This window comes from Falco rusticolus, chromosome 4 (genome assembly GCF_015220075.1).
Source record: "Falco rusticolus isolate bFalRus1 chromosome 4, bFalRus1.pri, whole genome shotgun sequence".
NCBI lineage: Eukaryota > Metazoa > Chordata > Aves > Falconiformes > Falconidae > Falco > Falco rusticolus.
Window position 1 is genome coordinate 44476884 of NC_051190.1, and position 16440 is coordinate 44493323.

At 62.1% G+C, this 16440-nt stretch overlaps 2 protein-coding genes across 4 annotated transcripts; both read right to left on the minus strand.

Moving 5' to 3' along the window:
- Window positions 1-477: 477 nt before the first annotated feature.
- On the minus strand, window positions 478-3216 carry LOC119146216 (plasmalemma vesicle associated protein). Of its 2 annotated transcripts, none has more exons than XM_037383579.1 (6): window positions 2792-3216; window positions 2313-2400; window positions 1508-2097; window positions 1061-1184; window positions 870-948; window positions 478-783 (listed from the first exon to the last, which is right to left on the minus strand). In XM_037383579.1, exons 1-6 carry the CDS (start codon window positions 3167-3169, stop codon window positions 777-779), a joined length of 1266 nt encoding a protein of 421 aa, XP_037239476.1. In that variant the 5' UTR covers window positions 3170-3216; the 3' UTR covers window positions 478-776. The 2 variants fall into 2 exon arrangements, with proteins under 2 accessions (XP_037239476.1, XP_037239477.1); XM_037383580.1 differs by having other exon boundaries at window positions 478-780; window positions 2792-3169.
- Window positions 3217-6154: 2938 nt separating this feature from the next.
- On the minus strand, window positions 6155-11305 carry LOC119146234 (coiled-coil domain-containing protein 194-like). 2 transcript variants are annotated; one of them, XM_037383618.1, is made up of 8 exons: window positions 10812-11305; window positions 10602-10665; window positions 10195-10264; window positions 8863-10121; window positions 7756-7852; window positions 7417-7549; window positions 7171-7251; window positions 6155-6987 (listed from the first exon to the last, which is right to left on the minus strand). In XM_037383618.1, the coding sequence occupies exons 4-8, from the start codon at window positions 9205-9207 to the stop codon at window positions 6978-6980; spliced, it is 666 nt and encodes a 221-aa protein (XP_037239515.1). In that variant the 5' UTR covers window positions 9208-10121; window positions 10195-10264; window positions 10602-10665; window positions 10812-11305; the 3' UTR covers window positions 6155-6977. The 2 variants fall into 2 exon arrangements, with proteins under 2 accessions (XP_037239515.1, XP_037239513.1); XM_037383616.1 differs by having other exon boundaries at window positions 6155-7251.
- Between the last annotated feature and the right edge of the window lie 5135 nt (window positions 11306-16440).

A 16440-nucleotide genomic window follows, 5' to 3' on the forward strand; every position in this document is an offset into this window, starting at 1 on the left:
GGACCCAGTGAATCCCCCTCCTCTAGCAGCAGAGAGTGGTGGGAGCATGTGGCTCCCTGTATCCCAGGAGGGATGTGGCTTGCGGGACCCAAATGGGATCTGGGGATGCTGGCTGGGGATGGGGGCACGCTGGGAGCACTGCATCCCCCTCCCGGGGAGGGGATGGCGTGCAGGCAGCCCGGCAGGCAGGAAAGGCCTTAGGGACAGGAAGGAGTGGGAAGCACGGTGTATCAGCCAGTGGCAGCTGGTGATTAATCACCACACTCTGGCCCCACGCCCCGGTGTGCCGAGGGGGGCTCGATGGCAGGATGGGGCTGCCAAGGCTCGGCGGCTCTGGGCTTCCTGCTCGCTCAGCCTTGTGCGCTTCCCGCCCCAAAGGGGCATGTGAAGCCAGGATGGGATGTTCCTGCTCCCCGTCCCGGCCGTGGCCTCTGCACACCCCCCCCCCATAGGCATCCAGACACACGTGCAGCGAGCTGTGTTGGTGCTCAGAGCTGGATGTATTTACAGCTGCCAACCGCCCCGTCTCCAAGTGTATAGGTACATGCATAGGGGAGGTGAGCATGCGGGAGGGGATGAGTGCAGGGACTCGGGGAGGGGGGGTGGGGTGGTCCTGGCTCCCGCGGTGCTGGCAGCCCCCCACCCGGGGCAGGGGGAGGACAGTGGTGGTGCTGGCTGTTCACTCCCAGTCAGGGTTTGCCATCCGTGCCATGGGAAGCACCTCCCGGGCTTGTTCTTGAGCCCCTCGCCGCCATTTTCCGTGCACTGCTCAGCTGTTAGCTACTGCAGAGAGGGCAGGATCAGGCCCTCACCCCAGCACTGCTCACTCCCAGCCCCCTATGCCCCCCTTTCCCAGTGGAATCCCTCACCTGGGGTCCTTCAGGGCGGACGCGAACTGCTCCGTGATCTTCTGTGCCATCCGCTGGATCTCCTCCATGTTGATTTTGCCTGGTGGGATGGAGCAATAGAATCTGAGCTGGGTAGCAGTGGGGATGGTGACCCCCAACATGAGGGGGGGGGAGGGGGGCATCCCACAGTGAGCCCCCTACCCAGAACTCACCCATGTTCCCAAAGATGCGCTGGTTCCTCAGAGCATCCATGTAGGAGCCCGTGCTGGTGAAGGGTCCCAGTCGCCCGCTGCTCCCCGGCACCCGCGAGCCTGTGATGTCGAAGAAGGTGTCTATCTGTGGAGGAGAGCGGGTGGTGGCAGTCAGTGCTGGCACCTCTGGGTGAAGGGGGTCTGAGGGTGCTGCAGCGGCTTGTGCCTGCCCGGGGTGCACCCGCAGCTGTGCAGGATTGTGTTTGCAAAAGAAAGATGCACCTGCGAAAGTGCATGTGCAAAAGAAAATGTGTGTGCAAAAGGGCGTTTGCAGAAGTACATGTGCAGAGGAAAGATGCGCATGCAAAATTGCATGTGCAGAAGGATGTATGTGTCCAGCCCTGTGTGCTACCGGTGCAGCTGCGGAGGGTGCTGGGGGATGTCCCTGCACCCCAGCAGCTCCCTCACCTTCGAGCCCATGCAGATATTCAGCTGCTCCTTGAAGTACACAGCCTGCGCAGCGGCTCTGCTTTTCTCCTCCAGCTCCTTGCGGAGCTGCTCCTTCTCCGCCAGCAGCTTCTTCTTCTCCTCTTGGCCACCCTTGAGCTGTGCCTCAACTTTCTGCAGCTGCTTGTCCAACTCCTGCTTCTCTTTGGAGCAGTTGGTGTGACACTGGACCAGATTCATGTCACAGAAGCTTTTCTCCATGTAGTTGGTCTCCCATTCCTGCTGCCGGAGGAAAAGCTCCTCTGTTCGCTGCGTCAGCCGGCTGATCTGCTCGTGGACGGCGCTGCAGCTGTACGGGCTGACCATGTCCTTGATGCGCTGGAAGATGTAGTTCATGTCAGACTTCAAGGAACTGCATTCCCGCTTCAGCAGCTCCAGGTTGCTTTTGGTGGGCTTGTAGATGGCCTTGGTGGTCAGCAGTTCCCACTGGCAGTTCTCCTGCTCCTGGGTGGCTTTGGTCAGCATGGCATCCACTTGGCGGCATTTTTCCTCCACCTCCTTCTTGGCCAGGGTTTTCTGGTCCAACTGGTGTTGCAGCAGCACCCTCTCGGCTGCAGGGTTGCGGGGGCACAGAATTAGGGTACGTGGTTTTCCCCCCCTCATGACTCCCACCCCACATCTCAGGGTAATAACCCTGCCTAGCCCAGGGAGAGGGCAGACCCCCCCATGCTGGCTGTGGTGGGTGCCAGAGAGGTGCTGGGGGTCTCCGGGGGGCTGGGAGGGGGAGTGCCCAGGGTGGGGGGGCAGGTGTGTGTGGGTCTCTTACCGCTACAGTTGGCGTCGATGCGGCTACGGTTCATTTGACACTCATCCAGCTTTGTTTTCTGGAGGAAGATGATCATCTTCATAATCTCCTGCAGTTGAGATGGAGGGAGGAAGAGGAGTAGGTTCAGAGCGTCCTGTAAAGACCCCCCCCAGCATCACTGTGCTCCCTCCCAGGTGCTGGTGAGAGCACTGGGGGCTGGTGGGGGCAGCGGATGAGGAGGAGGGCTGCGAGACTGGAACCCCTTTGGCCAACAGCTGCTGTCTGGATGCCAGGGCTGAGACCTGCCTGGGCCTGGGGGGGGGACACATTGGCATCACCGGTGGGCTCTGCCACCCCCTGCCCTCTTGTCTGCACCTGCTGATGCTCGCAGAGCTGAAGGGGGCTGCAAGAAGCTGGGACCTCACAGCACCCCTGGGTGCATCTCTGCCCCCAGTACCCAGGGGGCTTTGCCGTCCCTCCCTGGGGAGGGGGTGTCTCACCGTATTGATGGAGTTGGGTGCCTGGGTGCTATTGCACTTATCCAGGTCCCGTTGCACCTTCTGGGTGAGGACCTGCAGCCCTTGCTTCTCCTTGAGGGTGGCGTTGAGGGTGCGCGTCAGGTTCAGGTTCCTCCCGCTGAGGGTGATGATCTTGTTGTAGCGATCCTGCAGCTGCTGCTCCAGCAGCCGGAGGTGCGTGTCGGTGCCCGCCTGCGCGTTGCCGTACACCATGAACAGCACCAGCCCCAGGATGATGAGGAACTGAATGAGAGAGGTGAAGAGGAAGATGTACTTCACATAAAACCCGCAATCTCGCTTGGGCATTGCTTCCTTGGCCTCCAGACCAAACTTGGCCATGGGGTAGCTGCTCTTCTCCATCCCGCTGATGCTCTGTGCACCCCACCCCACGGCGGTCCCTTTCAAGGGCGCCGTGCCGGGGCGGAGCTCGCTCTCGCCGCCGTGTTTATATTGCTCTATCTAATATTTCCTTCTGCTGGGTTCCTTCCTGCCTCTCCGGATGCCTTGGACAGGCCACGTTATCGCGACCCAGCTTCTGTTTGCAGGAGGACTATTGTTCCTGGTTGCTAACAGACGGGGGCGAAGTCTGGGACCTCAGTCCCCCACCCCAGACTGGTGGTCCCCTGGGACCAGCTCTCACCCTGAAATAGACCCGGGCATGGCGGGTGCCAGGGATGCCCGGGGAATGAGTCCGCAGGGGCAGCAGGGTGGTCTGCGGCTGCTGGTGCTCGCTGGTGGGTGATAGAGGGGGATCCCACCACCTGCACTGGGCACCCCGGGTTGGTCCTGGTGTCACATCCTCGTGGTGAGACAGTGGCGTGTGAGTCACCGCTGGACCCAGCTGCTTGCCAGGTCGGTGGCACGAAGGGAGTGATGCTCCACATCTGCTCTCCTGCACCTTGCAGGCAGCTTGTGGGCAGGGGAAGGATGCAGCTGTGGGGTGGGCTGGGGCATGTGGGGTTGTGGGATGAAGCCACCTGTAGGAACCTGCAGCTGTTGTACCCATGGGTGCTGTCACTCTGCAGAGCCACCATCCTGCCGTGGGGCCTGGGGAGCTGATTCTGGTCTCTGTGCCTTGCTGGGAACATCTCTGCTGGGCAAGGAGCAGCTGGTGGAGGGGGGCAAGGGGCAAATCCAGACCTTTCTGTGCCCATCTGCAGCATGGCTGGGTCCCCCGGCTGCTGAGGAAGCCCTGACTGAGCACAAGGAGCGCAGTGGCCCCAGCCCCGTGCAGGGATGGCCACACATGCCAGCATTGCTGCCACGGTGGCCCAGAACCATGGGTTTGCAGCCATCTCCCCCGTCGCACTCCAGGTCTGGGGTCCCCTTTGCACCACACTGGGCTGAGGGGTGAGGGGTGGGGGTGAGGGCTGGTTTGGGGACAGGCTGGGGACACGGAGGGGGCTCCTCAGTGCAAGGAAAAGGGGTCTCATTGGGTGCAGGCAGCACTGTGGCGGGGACTGGAGGGAGGGGGGATGCTGCCTGTCGGACCCTCAGCACCAGTGACCACAAACCAGGGCTGGGCTGAGCTGGACCATGCTCAGATCCTGGCCACGGCCATTACCACCCTGTCCCCATCCCTCAGGAGCCCTGGGCTGCAGTGGAGGGGCTGGCTGTGCCCAGGACCCCCCCCCAGCTCTGCAGGATACCCAGCCTGGGCTGGGGGGGGCTGGCTGGGGGGGGCCGAGGCGTGAGGCTGCACCAGGCACTGACCCCGAGCCTCTCGCTGTTTCCTGCCTTCTGGCTGCGTCGCGGTCCCTGGAGACCGGGAAGTGTCTGTGATAGCCGGGATGGTGTCGGTCCCGAATCCATTCTCAGCTACTGCTGTTTCCTTCCTGAGCTGCAAATAACAGTGAGTCACCCCTGGCCCCACCAGGGATGCTGCCGGGGCTCTGCTGGACCCCTGGCCCTGGCGCTGGCCCTGGGACCCTGGTGCGCTGGTGGCTTTGCCAGTTGGATGCTCCCGCCAGCAATCCACCCAAGGGCTCCTCACAGCCTCCTGGGGTCAGCAGGAATCCCGATGGGGCAACTGCCCCCCACGGTGCTGCAGACCCACCCTCTGTCCCATTTTCCAGTTAGCACCCCTCCTATAATTAATCCTTCCTATGCCAAGGGCTCATGTTGCGTTGAGGTCGGGCCATGGGAACGGCTGTGCCTTGTTGCCCTCCCCATCCCAAACTGCTGCAGGGCTGGGGTCTCTGCTCTGGGACCACCAGGTCTGGGGTGCAGGAATGGGGCTGGTCCCCCCACAACAGGCTCCACAGCCCGAGGAGCCCCGGCCTGGGTGGAGACCTCCTTGCAGAGACACTTCAACCTGGAAAGCTGCCTGCCAGCACCCTCCCTGCCCCCTCCCAAGCTGGGGGGCAGTGGGGGGCATGGGGTGCGATCCCCCATGAGGGGTGCAGGCAGGAGGAGGCCGGATGCCTGTGAGCAGCCTGCCTGCCCTCTGCACAGGATATTGCAGCAGTGACAGCAGGAAAATCTGCAACTTTCCTGGAAACTTTCTTCAAAGCGGATCAAAGATGCTGGGAAGCGACTGCAGAACAGCAGCATCTGCTGATCCCTGTCCCCCCATCCTCAACTCGGCCCCTCATCCCCGGCCAGGCCCCCCAGGGTGTCTTTGGGGTCCCTGGCAGAGCCGGGTCCTGCCCTGGCAGCCGCTGGCCATCGCGGTGGCAGAGCCTGGTTAAAGCCCTGGGGTGTGTGTGATGCCCAAGCGGGGCTGTGGGGATGGCTGGGCTTGGCTCGGGGGGACAGCTGGGCTTGGGGGGCATGGCTGCGACTGGGGGGGGGACATGACTGGGCTCAGGGGGATGGCTGGGCTTGGGGGCCATCACTGGGCTCAGGGGGGACATGGCTGGGCTCAGCTCAGGTGGATGGCTGGGCTCAGGGGGGACATGGCTAAGCTCAGGCAGGCATGGCTGGGATCAGGGACATGGCTGGGCTTGGGGGATGGCTGGGGGGGACATGGCTGGGATCAGGGACATGGCTGGGCTTGGGGTATGGCTGGGGGGGGACATGGCTGGGATCAAGGACATGGCTGGGCTTGGGGGATGGCTGGGCTCAGCTTGTGGGGGGGACATGGCTGGGTTCGGGGGGGCATGGCTGGGATCAGGGACATGGCTGGGCTTGGGGGATGGCTGGGGGGGGACATGACTGGGATCAGGGACATGGCTGGGCTTGGGGGATGGCTGGGCTCAGCTTGCGGGGGGGGGGCATGGCTGGGTTGGGGGGGCATGGCTGAGCTCGGGGGGTCATGGCTGGGATCAGGGACATGGCTGGGCTTGGGGGGACTGCTAGACTTGGGGGGGACACATCTAGGCTTGGGGGAGAGCTGGGCTTGGGGGGATAGCTGGAATTGGGGGTGCACAGCTGGGCTCGAGGGGACAGCTGGGCTCAGGGGGAACAGAGGGACGACCCAGTGAGCAGAGCAGCCTTTATTGCCCAAATGCCTGCCCAGTCATCCCAGTTTCTGGAGTGCACCGGGAACATGGCACTAAACCCTGGAGCTGGTTACAGCAGCCCCAAGCAGCCGGTGGGGAAACCGTTCCCTGGCTGAGCTAACACTGCCCACAAGCTGGATGGCTGACTGCTCCGGCCCAGCTGCGGCACTGGCATCGGGACAGCAGGATCGGGACACAGGGCAGCGTCACGACAAGAAGGCAGGATTAGGACACACGGTGGGATTGGGACACAGGGTAGGATTAGGATATACAGCAGGATCGGGACATGGCAGCATCACGACAAGATGGCAGAATCAGGACACACAGTGGGATCGAGACACACAGTGGGACTGGGACACACGGCAGGATCAGGACACAGGGCAGCATCATGACAAGATGTCAGGATCGGGACACACGGCGGGATCAGAACATAAGGCAGCATCACGACAACAGGATCGGGACACACAGCCGGATCGGGAAGCACGACAGGACTGGGACACAGGGCAGCATCATGGCAAGACGGCAGGGTCGGGACACGCGGTGGGATCGGGACAGGCGGTGCCCACCAGCATCCTTCGCCTGGACGCGCTGGCTCCGGTCGGACGCGGCCGGGCTGAGCCGCTGCTGGGTCCCAGTGCTAAGGGGCGCTGTGGGACTGGGAATGATGGGCTCAGCGGGGCCGGGGGGCCCGGCCCCAGCCTCCGGGGGCGGGGGGCTGCGGGGCTTCAGCCTTTCCTGCAAAAGAGGGGAATGCAGGGAGTGAATCCCTCCACAGCCCCCGGGTCCTGCTCCCCTGGGGACACCGGTGACAATGGCACATGCCGGCAAGCGTGCCCATGAGCACTCAAACTGGTGACACTGGTGAAGCCCCCTCCCCAGGCCGGGCCCCTCCCCTAGCTGTGCACCCACAGAAAGTACCGGGACGGGGGGCACCTGCGCCCAGTTGCTCGGTCCCTCATCCGCTGCCGCAGCACGTCGACCTCAGCCGCGTAGTCCCGTCTGCGGGTAGAGCGGAGACGTGTGAGGGGGTGTCTCTGCCTGGGGGGACGATGGAGGGTCTCCGTGGGGAGGGGTGGCCAGGGCAGGGTGATGGAGGGGCTGGGCTGGGTTGGGGGGGTAGATGTTCTGGAGTGCCCAGCCTGTGGCAGGGGACAAGGACCTTACAGGGTGGCTTCAAGCTCTCTCTGCCGGGCCTCGCACTGCTCCCCACGTGCCTGCAGCGCTCGCTGCTGCTCTGCTGCCTCCTCCAGCTGCTGCCGCAGCCCCCGCACCTGCGCCTCGCCCTGCGCCAGCTCCTCTGCAGGATGAAGGGGACAGCGGGGTCACACGTACACCCCAACCCCTGACACCCCAAACCCCCACACCCCAAACCAGAGCCTGCCCTGCTGGGCATTGTCCCCAAAGGGCACGTGGCTGGGGGAATGGCATGGGGCTCCTTGCATGGGGGGGAATGGGGACGGAGACCTGCGCCCCACGCTGCTGCTGTGGGGGCATGGAGCTCACCTTGCAGAGCTGCCTTGTCACGGGCCAGCTCAGCCCGCTCGCGCCGCAGGGCCAGCACCTTGTCCCCCAGCACTGTCACATTGGCCTCCAGCCTGGCCTGGGGAGAGGGGACATGGCAGCATGGGGACAGAGGTGGGCAGTGCCCTCCCATCTCTTCATCTGCTGCTGGAGCCCCTCCTCACCACTGCCCCAAGTCCCCATGCTGTCCCCATGCTCCCTGGTGGCCTTAGGTTCCCCCGTCACATTTCTCAAAGAGGTAGAGACATGGATTTGGGAAAAATCACGCTTCCCTGGAAGGATGGCTCAACCTGAGCTTGGTGAGGATGCTGGTGCACCAGGGATGTTGCAGGAGTCCCTGGCCACCCAAGCGCCCAGTGGGTGGCATCCCTGGTGCCTGGGAGGGGACGGGGCTCCTCCCAGCCGTGTCCCTGAGAGGCAACAACCCAGTCCCACTCCCGGCGCCAGCCCTGGGAAGCTGGAGCACTTTTCCAGCCTCTCTGGGCCATTGTTTGGCCGGATGAACCCAGAGGGGCGGTGGGACCCGACTCTTCCTCCGGGCTGTGGCCGCAGCGCTGAGGCCAGGCCCTTTCCCAGCCAGGGCCACAGCTAAAAATACCTGGGAGGAGAAACGGCAGCTCCGCATCAGCTCCAGCCTCCGCTGCTGCTTTGGGATGGGGTAATTATATGTGCGTGGAGCAGCTTGGTCACAGCTAAGAATAGCTGCCCCAGGCCGGGCAAGGGCACCCAGGCTGGGGGTCAGCAGGAGCAGGGCAGTGCCGAGGGTCCAGGAGCAGCCGGGGCTCCCCTCTCGGGGTGTCCCATACAGGAAGGTGGCCATGCCCCCCTGGGGCTGCCTCCCCCTCATCCCGGCTCATCGTTCCAGCCAGCCTTTGCTCTCCAGGGCTTGCGTGTCTTGCAGCATCCTTCCCATCAGTGCCGAGGCTTTCCACAAGCCTGGTTGAAATCCTCCAGGGATGAGGCATCACTCTTGGACTTGGCTACTGAGCTCCCCCAGGACCCCCCCTCTCCGCTCCAGCATTGCTCACCCCGTGCAAGCAGCCATATGGCCGAGGTCCCCCCCTTGTCCCCATCCCCGCCAGCACCTACCGCCCGCTCCCAGCAGGATGCCAGGCTGGCATTGAGCTTCTTGCCATCACCGCGGGCCTGGGTGAGCTCCTGCCGCAGAGCATCCTCTGCCTGTGCGCCCGCCGCCGCTGCCCGCTGCAGCCGGGCTCGCTCCTGCTCCAGCTCGGCCACGCGGTTCCCCAGCTCCCGGCTCTCGTTGGCCGCCTGTTCCCGGCAGCCCTGCAGCTTCCCCACTGCCTCTGAACGCCACACCATCACTGCCACCGCCACCGTCACCGCCGCCACCAGCACCAGCAGCATCGCACACAGCCCCAGCACCTTCAGGGTGGCTTTGGGCACGGCGGGGTCCATACCGGAGGGGGACATGGGGCTGCTCGCCCGCTCCAGCGGTGCCTGCCCGGGATGTGCCAGTGTCCCTGGGTCAGGTCACTCCCTGGGTTGCTGTAATTGCCGCCTGTGGGTTTTTTCTCACCAAACACCGCTTTGGGCTGCGGTTTCTCACAGGTCACAGCCCAGAATAGATTTGTTTGTGCTGGAGGTGGGAGGGTGCTCTGTCCCTGTGCCTGACCATGGGTGACAGCTGCAGGGAGAAGCGGGGATGCAGTTGGGGTCCAGTGGGTGTCAGGGATGCTGAGGCTGCTGTCTGCCTGGGGGGTTTCTGCATCACCCCCTTGCCCCTGCTGTGCAACAGGGTCAGGGTTCCAGGTCCCCAAGAAGTGCTGGAGCAACAAAATGCTGGTTTTTCAATAAGGTTTTATTACAAATCGGTTAAAAATCACTTAACTATGGAGAGGCCTCAGGGCAGCCCTGCCATGTCTCTGTCCCCTCCAGCCCCGGCCTGTCCTCTCCCTCATCCTGGGCACAGCCCCTGGTGCCTGGACGGAAATCACCTCCCTGGAATGCCCCATGGTGAACTGGGTGGATTTGGCTACCAGAGAGTGCAGGGAGGTATGGCCAGTGGCCAGAGGCAGTCCCAGGGCAGGGGTGAGCAGGAGGCAGGGCTGAGTGGGCAGTGGGCTCCTGCAGTGGGCACTGTGCCCGCTGCCACCCCCAGACAACTGGGCTGGATGAGGACGGTCCCTCCTCACCCTACATCAGGGGATGGGGAATCATTGGGGCCCATGTTCCTGCTGCTGTGGGCTCACAGGAGGAGCATCCCGGGGAGGAGGAGAGCCAGGAGGCTGAGGGACACTGCCGAGAGCCTGTTCCCACCTGAGTGCTGTCTCTTCATGTCCTGCAGGTGGTTCTGCAGGAGCTGGTTCTGCAGCTGGAGCTTGTCCCTAGGGAGGGACACAGGGAGAGTCGGTGACAGAGCACAGGGCTGGGGATGGCACGGGGGAGTGGGGGGCTCACCTGCTGCTCTGCAGGTCCTGCAGCTGCCTCTGCTGCTGGGCCACCTCTGTCTTGAGCGCCTTGTTCTCCTCTGCAGGGAGGTGATGGCAGGTGGGGATCAGGGTGTCCCGGGGATGGGGATCAAGATGTCCCCAGGGGACAGAAATCAGAGTGTCCCAGGGGACTGGGGATCAAGATGCCCTCAAAGGACAGGGGTCAGGGTGTCTCAGGGGATGGGGAGCAGGGTGTCCCAGGGGACAGGGATCAGGATGTCCCAGGGAATGGGGATCAGGGTGTTCCGGGGGACTGGGGATCAAGATGTCCTCAAAGGACAGGGATCAGGATGTCCCAGGGGACAGAGACCAGGGTAGCCCAGGGGCTGTTGCCCGTGCCCACACTCCCCTGCACCCCTCCCACCCGGGACTCACCTTGCAGCTGGGTTATATTGGCGAGTGCCTGCTCCAGCTCCAAGGATTTCCCCTCCAGCATACCCTGAGCAGGGGCAGAGGAAAGCGGCTGGAGGCTCCCGCTCGGGCACTCCCCCACACCATCCAAGCACACCCAATTTAGGCCGAGGGGCTGCAGGTTTCCCTGCATGATCCTGGCCCTCCACCCACCAGCAGGACCTCAGCACTTACCAGCCTCTTCCTGCAGGCATCCCTCTGCCCGCGGGCTTCGGTGAGGGACTGGTTGGTGTTGGCCAGTGCCTCCTCCAGCTGTGCCAGCCCCACCGAGCAGTTCATTGCCACCACGGAACCCACGACTTGCTGGCAGAACAAGAAGGTGAGGACCGCCGACAGCACCAAGACAGCTACCCCAAAGGCCAGGGCGCTACACCTCTTCCAAGACATCTTTTCTGGGAGCAGCCGGCACGGACTGCAGCCCACCATCCTGCCTGTGATGCCCTGCCCGGGCAAAAACACACGGTGCTGGCAGGAAGTTTAATGTTTGCCCCGAAATCGACCAGTTTCGTTTCTCAGAGAGGGACTTTCCAGGAAATCATGTGGTTCATTGCGTCCGGAGCGTTCAGGGAGTCGAGCAGCCACTCAGCTGTCAGGGTCCCTGCTGGGGCTGGGGCTGATACTGGCAGGGCCTGGGCAGATGCTGCAGGGGACCCCCCCCCACTGCAGGGGGTGATCTCAGCCCTGTGTCCCAGGCTGTGGGGGGCAGAGCTGGTGGGCTGCAGGTGCACATGCAGCCCCATGGGGCTGCCAGTGGGGCCAGTGCCCACAGTGGGGGGGGACACAAGGCAGAGCATCCCCCAGGGTGAGGGGTAATAGGGGCGGGGGTGGGCGTGGGTGGGCTGGAGGAGGGGGGATAAATGAGGGGGGTATCAGGAGCACGGGCTGCCTGTGGTATGGAGAATTAGGGATGCAGGGTACTCAGGGTATGGAGAATTAGGGGTACAGTGTACTTAGGGTATGGGGAATTAGGGGTATGTGGTACTGGGGGCATGAGGTACTGGGGGTACAGAGAATTAGGAATACAGGGTACTTGGGGTATGGAGAATTATGGGTACGGGCCACTGGAGGTATGGAGAATCAGGAGTATGTGGTACTGGGGATATGGAGAATTAGGGAAACAGGGTACTCAGGGTATGGAGAATTCGGGGTACAGGGTACTGGGGGTATGAAGAAATGGGGGTATGGGGTACCCAGGCTATGGGGTACCTGGGGTATAAGCTAACTGGGGTTTGGGGTGCCTGGGCTCAGGGCTACCTTGGGTATGGGAGTGTGGGGCAGCCAGGTGAATGGGTACCTGGGGTGCGGGGCACCCAGGGTGTGGGGTTACTGGGGGGGGTGGTACCAGCCTGCCAACCCACAGCACAGCCTCCCCCCAGCCCGGCGTGGCTGCCCCAGCTCTGGCTGGGCACGGGGGCTCTGCCAGCGCCAGGATCCCGCCCTGGCTTCTGGCGAGCGCTTGGTCCCGTGATGACCACGTCAGTCCAGGCTTTCACAGGACTTCCCCATCCAGAACACTCCTCGGCTGCTGTTCAGGAGGGTTTTTTGGGGGGAGAAGAGCTGGCAAGGGGGGGAGGAGGAGGGTTAAAGGGTGGGGAAGGGCGGCGAGCCCTCCACTCCCATCCTTGGGGAGCAGCATCGCAGTCCAGCCACCGCATGGGCTGGTTTTTGGGAGGCCGGGAGCAGGGCTGAGCCAGCGCCTGCTCTCCTTCTGTTGGGGAGAAATTTGAAACGCTTTTTTTCCAGGAGTTATGCTAAAATCCTGGGTTTTTTTAATGCTTTTCCTGCTGTCATTTCTCAGCAGGGAAACAGCCCCCAAGCAAAGGCAGCACTGGCTGGTCCATCATGGCCCTGAAGGACCCCGTAGCACTCGGGAGGATGGGGAAAAGCGTCTTCCCAGGTCATCTCCCTGCCACTGTGTGGGACTGGGAGGAGATGGGGGGCACGGCATGGGATGTGGATGTGATATTTGGGTATGGGATACATGATATAGTGTGTGGACTGTAGGATGTGAGGTACAGGGTGCAGCATATGGGATGTGGGATGCAGGATATGGGGTGCACGATATGGGATACGGGAGGCAGAATATAGGATCTGGGATGTGGAATGCAGGATATGGGCTATGGGATGCCAGATATGGGCTATGGGATGCAGGATATGGGGATATAGGATATGGGATATGGAATGCAGAGTGTGGGATGCAGGACTGGGGTGGCACTCTGCAGCCAGGGATGTCACTGTGCCTCATACCAGAGCTCATCACCTAAATAAATTCGAATCCAGCCAAGGCAATGCCTACTGGGAGCAACCCCAGCCAGGCTGGAGCTGGAGGGGTGCTAAGGTGGCTGGGTGTGGGGTGTCCTGCTGTCACCATGTTTCCACAGCCAGCTGCTGCTGCCACTGTCCCTGCCACTGTGACTGTGCTGGGGAGCCAAGACCCCAGGCACAGAGCCCTGGCACAGGCAACCCAACCCCAGGGATGCTCCGGCCGCATCCTGACACGTGGAGGCAGCGGCCACTGCCTCACCTTTCCTCCCCCCAGCTCCAGAAATAGCTGTTCCAGTTTTAGTATTTTTATTCTGCAGCTTCATGTGATAGAAAAAGCAATGGCTGTGAAATTGAAAACACACAAAATATTTACCAAACTTCAAGTTTTTGAGTCAGATTTTCAACATCTGGAGAATTAAAAGGGTCTGGCAGATTCGGTGAGCTGTCAGCGTAAAGCCTTTAAATATGTTGTTATTATTATTTATGGTCTGGAGCCTGGAGAGGAACGAAGGCCAAAGGTTTCAAAAATAGCTTGAAAAACGGGAATGGATGTTTTTTCCAGAACCAGCTCACTTTGAACAGTGAGATATTGAGATGCAACTCTTAAAAAATATATCTAAAAAGCAACTGGGAGAGGAATGTGCATCATCAAGGGCTGCCCCGAAGCCGCCCCAGCACGGTGGAGCTTGGCCATCCCCGTGGTGTCCCGGCTTGGGCTTGCTTCAGAAAGTGTTACGCTCCAAGCAGCCCCTCTCCCTCTTCCCAGTTTTCCCCCAAATCCTGGCTTCCAATGGCTGCTTTCCCAGGGAACAGCGATACCCCTCAGTGCATCCACTTTGGGAGGAGTCGGGGTCTCTCGCCTCTGGCTTGTCCATGTTTGAGGACCAGGGCTTTTTTCCCCTCCTCCGGCAGGTTGTCCAGAGGGAGTGCCGGGAGCGGAGCAGTGTCTCTTGGCCAGACGGCCTGGAATTCGGCAGCTGGATCTGGCCTGGCCCTGCCATAACAGCAGAGACGGTGACCTGGCACCTCCCATATCCCCCTGCAGCTGGATGCCCAGGGATGCTCTGGATGCCCAGGGATGCTCCTGTTCAGGGTCCCTGGGGATGCTCTGGATGCCTGGGGATGCTCCCATTCAGGGTCCCTGGGGATGCTCTGGGTGCCTGGGGATGTTCCAGTTTAGGGTCCCCAGGGATGCTCTAGTTTTGGGTCCAAAGAGATGCTCCAGTTCAGGGCAGGGGATGGAGGAGATGCCTCTGCACCTGCTGAGACTGGAGCCTTGGGCAGAATGCGGCCCCTGAAGCAGCAGTGCTGGGCATGGTGCAAAGGAGCAAAGCCGGCAGGGAGAGGGTGTGTGGGGACCCATTTTAGGCTGCCAGGGGCAGGGGCTGGTGCAGTGGTGATACTCTGCATCCCCCTCAGCCCCTCACCCCATGGCTCAGCCCTGGGGAGGTAGTGGGGCAGCACAGCTCCCCCAGCCCCTTTGTGGGGCTGAAAGGAGGGTCCTGGGCACGCACAGCGCCTCTGCTTTTCCCTTTCATCCCTTGCCTGCGTCTGTTCCCTTTCAGCCTGAAACGTGGGTTTCTCTCCTATTTTGGGTTGGCTTTTCAGCTGCTTTCTTTTATTATTTTAATTTAGGCAATGTCATTATATTTTCCATTATTAAAAAAAAAAAAAAGAAGAAGAAAGAAAGGGAGCTGCTTCCCAAGGTGCTTTCCAGCTCCCGGCTGCTGCTCAGAGCTTTTGTTCCTGGCCAGCACCAGGACGTGCTCATGGGGTCCAGCGTGGCAGCACCCCCTTCCCACCACCCATGCCCTGGGGGGGGCAATGGGGCTGTTGGGGGGTGTACCCCAATGTGGGGATGCTGTTGGTGGGGGACCAAGCAAATAGCAGCCCCATCCCCACTGCAGGGGCCCCAGCAGCACCAAACGACGTGCCGATGCACCATCCTGCTCATTTACGTTGGGCTCCGGCCATCCCTAATTGCTGGTGGGGTGGGACAGGAGCTGCCAGCTCCCAGGCTCCTTTTTCCCTTCCCTGCTTTGCTATTCCCTTTTGGCCGGGGTCCGGGGGTAACAAGAAGCAGCTGATCCTGGCCCCCCCAGCCCCCCCACCTGCCTTTCTCATCACCACAGGATATGCATCCCGCACGGAGACTGGTTCTTGCCATGCCCCCTCGCTGGCATCCCATGGTCCTGCCATCCAGGAGCTCTCCTGGGATGTTCCCATCCCTGTCTCTGCCTTCCAGGCATCAGTGGAGCTGGATGGACCCACCAGTGCTGGGGGCAAGCGGGGCAGCATTGCACCTGCACCTGCACCTTGCACACCCCAAAAACCCACAGCCGGGACCCACCACACCCCATCGCTCACCCAAAGCTGGGGGGGGACCCAAGGACGTCCTCGTCCCAGCCCCAGCCACCCACCTGCCTGTCGTGATCTGAGCCAGGAGCATCACCCTTGCCAAGGGGCTGAGAAGGCAAAAAAAGAGTGATTTGGGGGTTTTTTGACCCCAAAGTTGATGTGTTGCTGAAACCCCCTCTCGGTTCTCCATCCTACAGGCTGCAGGTTCAGAGTGGGGTCCTGGCGGGGCTCCCCACACTGGTAGCCTCCATGTAGCCACCGTGGGTCACACAGAACCACATGCCACTGGTTTCTGCTAATGATTAGGGGAATTAGAGACAAAAGCGTCCCAGCTGGCAGCCTTGGACACCCAGCCGTGTAATCAGCCCTGGGCTGGACTGCGAGGCTCAGCACAGCACTCAGCAGTGCCTGGAAGCCAGGAGGGGCCGGGGGGTTATTTTGGTACCTGATGATGCTCTGCAGCACAGGGGTGGGGTGTGGGTCTGGCTGGCCCTGGCCACTGTGGGGGGCGTTTGGGGCTAGGGCTGGGGCTGAGGGGCTCCTCGTCCCCAGGGCTGGAGGCTGCAGGACCCTCAGGATGGGGCCAGAGGCTTCAGCCCCCAAGCTGAGAGTCCCACACCCGGGGAGGGGGGCAGCAGGAGGATTTTGGCTGCAGCCCCCAGCCCAGCCCCTGACCCCGGGCGGGTTTCCAGCCCTCGGGAATGTGGGGCAGGGCTGGACACCCAAGCATGGGCCTCCCGCAACCCAGGCAGATCGCTGTGTGTGTGCCCCTGGCTCCTTCTCCGTGTCCCTGGGACTAGGGGGAGCCCCTGACACCCCCTTGGCTCTCCCCTGCACCAGTCCCCCCACAGCTCCCAGAGCCCACAGGACCCATGGCATGATGCTGGAGGTCCTGGCCGGCGCTGGGGCGGGCGCCAGCGAGGTGGAGCAGGGTGCAGCTGTGAGCAGAAGGGGCTGCAAACAGGGGTGTCCCACTGGCCCCTTTGCATGGCTGCTTTTTGTCTTTTTTCACCCATTTTTCTTCCCGATGCCATAAATAGCAGCAGAGCTGCAGGAGCTGCTTCCATCTGCCCTGCCTGCGCAGCTGCCTCCGACAAAGCCAACCAGATGGTGGAAAACAATCCTGCCCGCTGGCACTCCCCCGCCCCCCCAGCCCTGGCCCCAGCGCTGGCGACAGTGG

What these genes read in the sequence shown, in the direction of transcription:
- LOC119146216 (XM_037383579.1), bottom strand. Translation starts at nt 3,169, where the DNA reads ATGGAGAAGAGCAGCTACCCCATGGCCAAGTTTGGTCTGGAGGCCAAG. An exon ending in CACCCAACTCCATCAATACG is followed by an intron (nt 2,401 to 2,791) that starts GTGAGACACCCC and finishes TCTCAACTGCAG; the next exon opens with GAGATTATGAAGATGATCAT. An exon ending in ATATCTGCATGGGCTCGAAG is followed by an intron (nt 1,185 to 1,507) that starts GTGAGGGAGCTG and finishes TCTCCTCCACAG; the next exon opens with ATAGACACCTTCTTCGACAT.
- LOC119146234 (XM_037383616.1), bottom strand. Translation starts at nt 9,207, where the DNA reads ATGTCCCCCTCCGGTATGGACCCCGCCGTGCCCAAAGCCACCCTGAAG. An exon ending in CATCCTGCTGGGAGCGGGCG is followed by an intron (nt 7,853 to 8,862) that starts GTAGGTGCTGGC and finishes CCCTCTCCCCAG; the next exon opens with GCCAGGCTGGAGGCCAATGT. An exon ending in AGAGAGCTTGAAGCCACCCT is followed by an intron (nt 7,252 to 7,416) that starts GTAAGGTCCTTG and finishes CTCTACCCGCAG; the next exon opens with ACGGGACTACGCGGCTGAGG.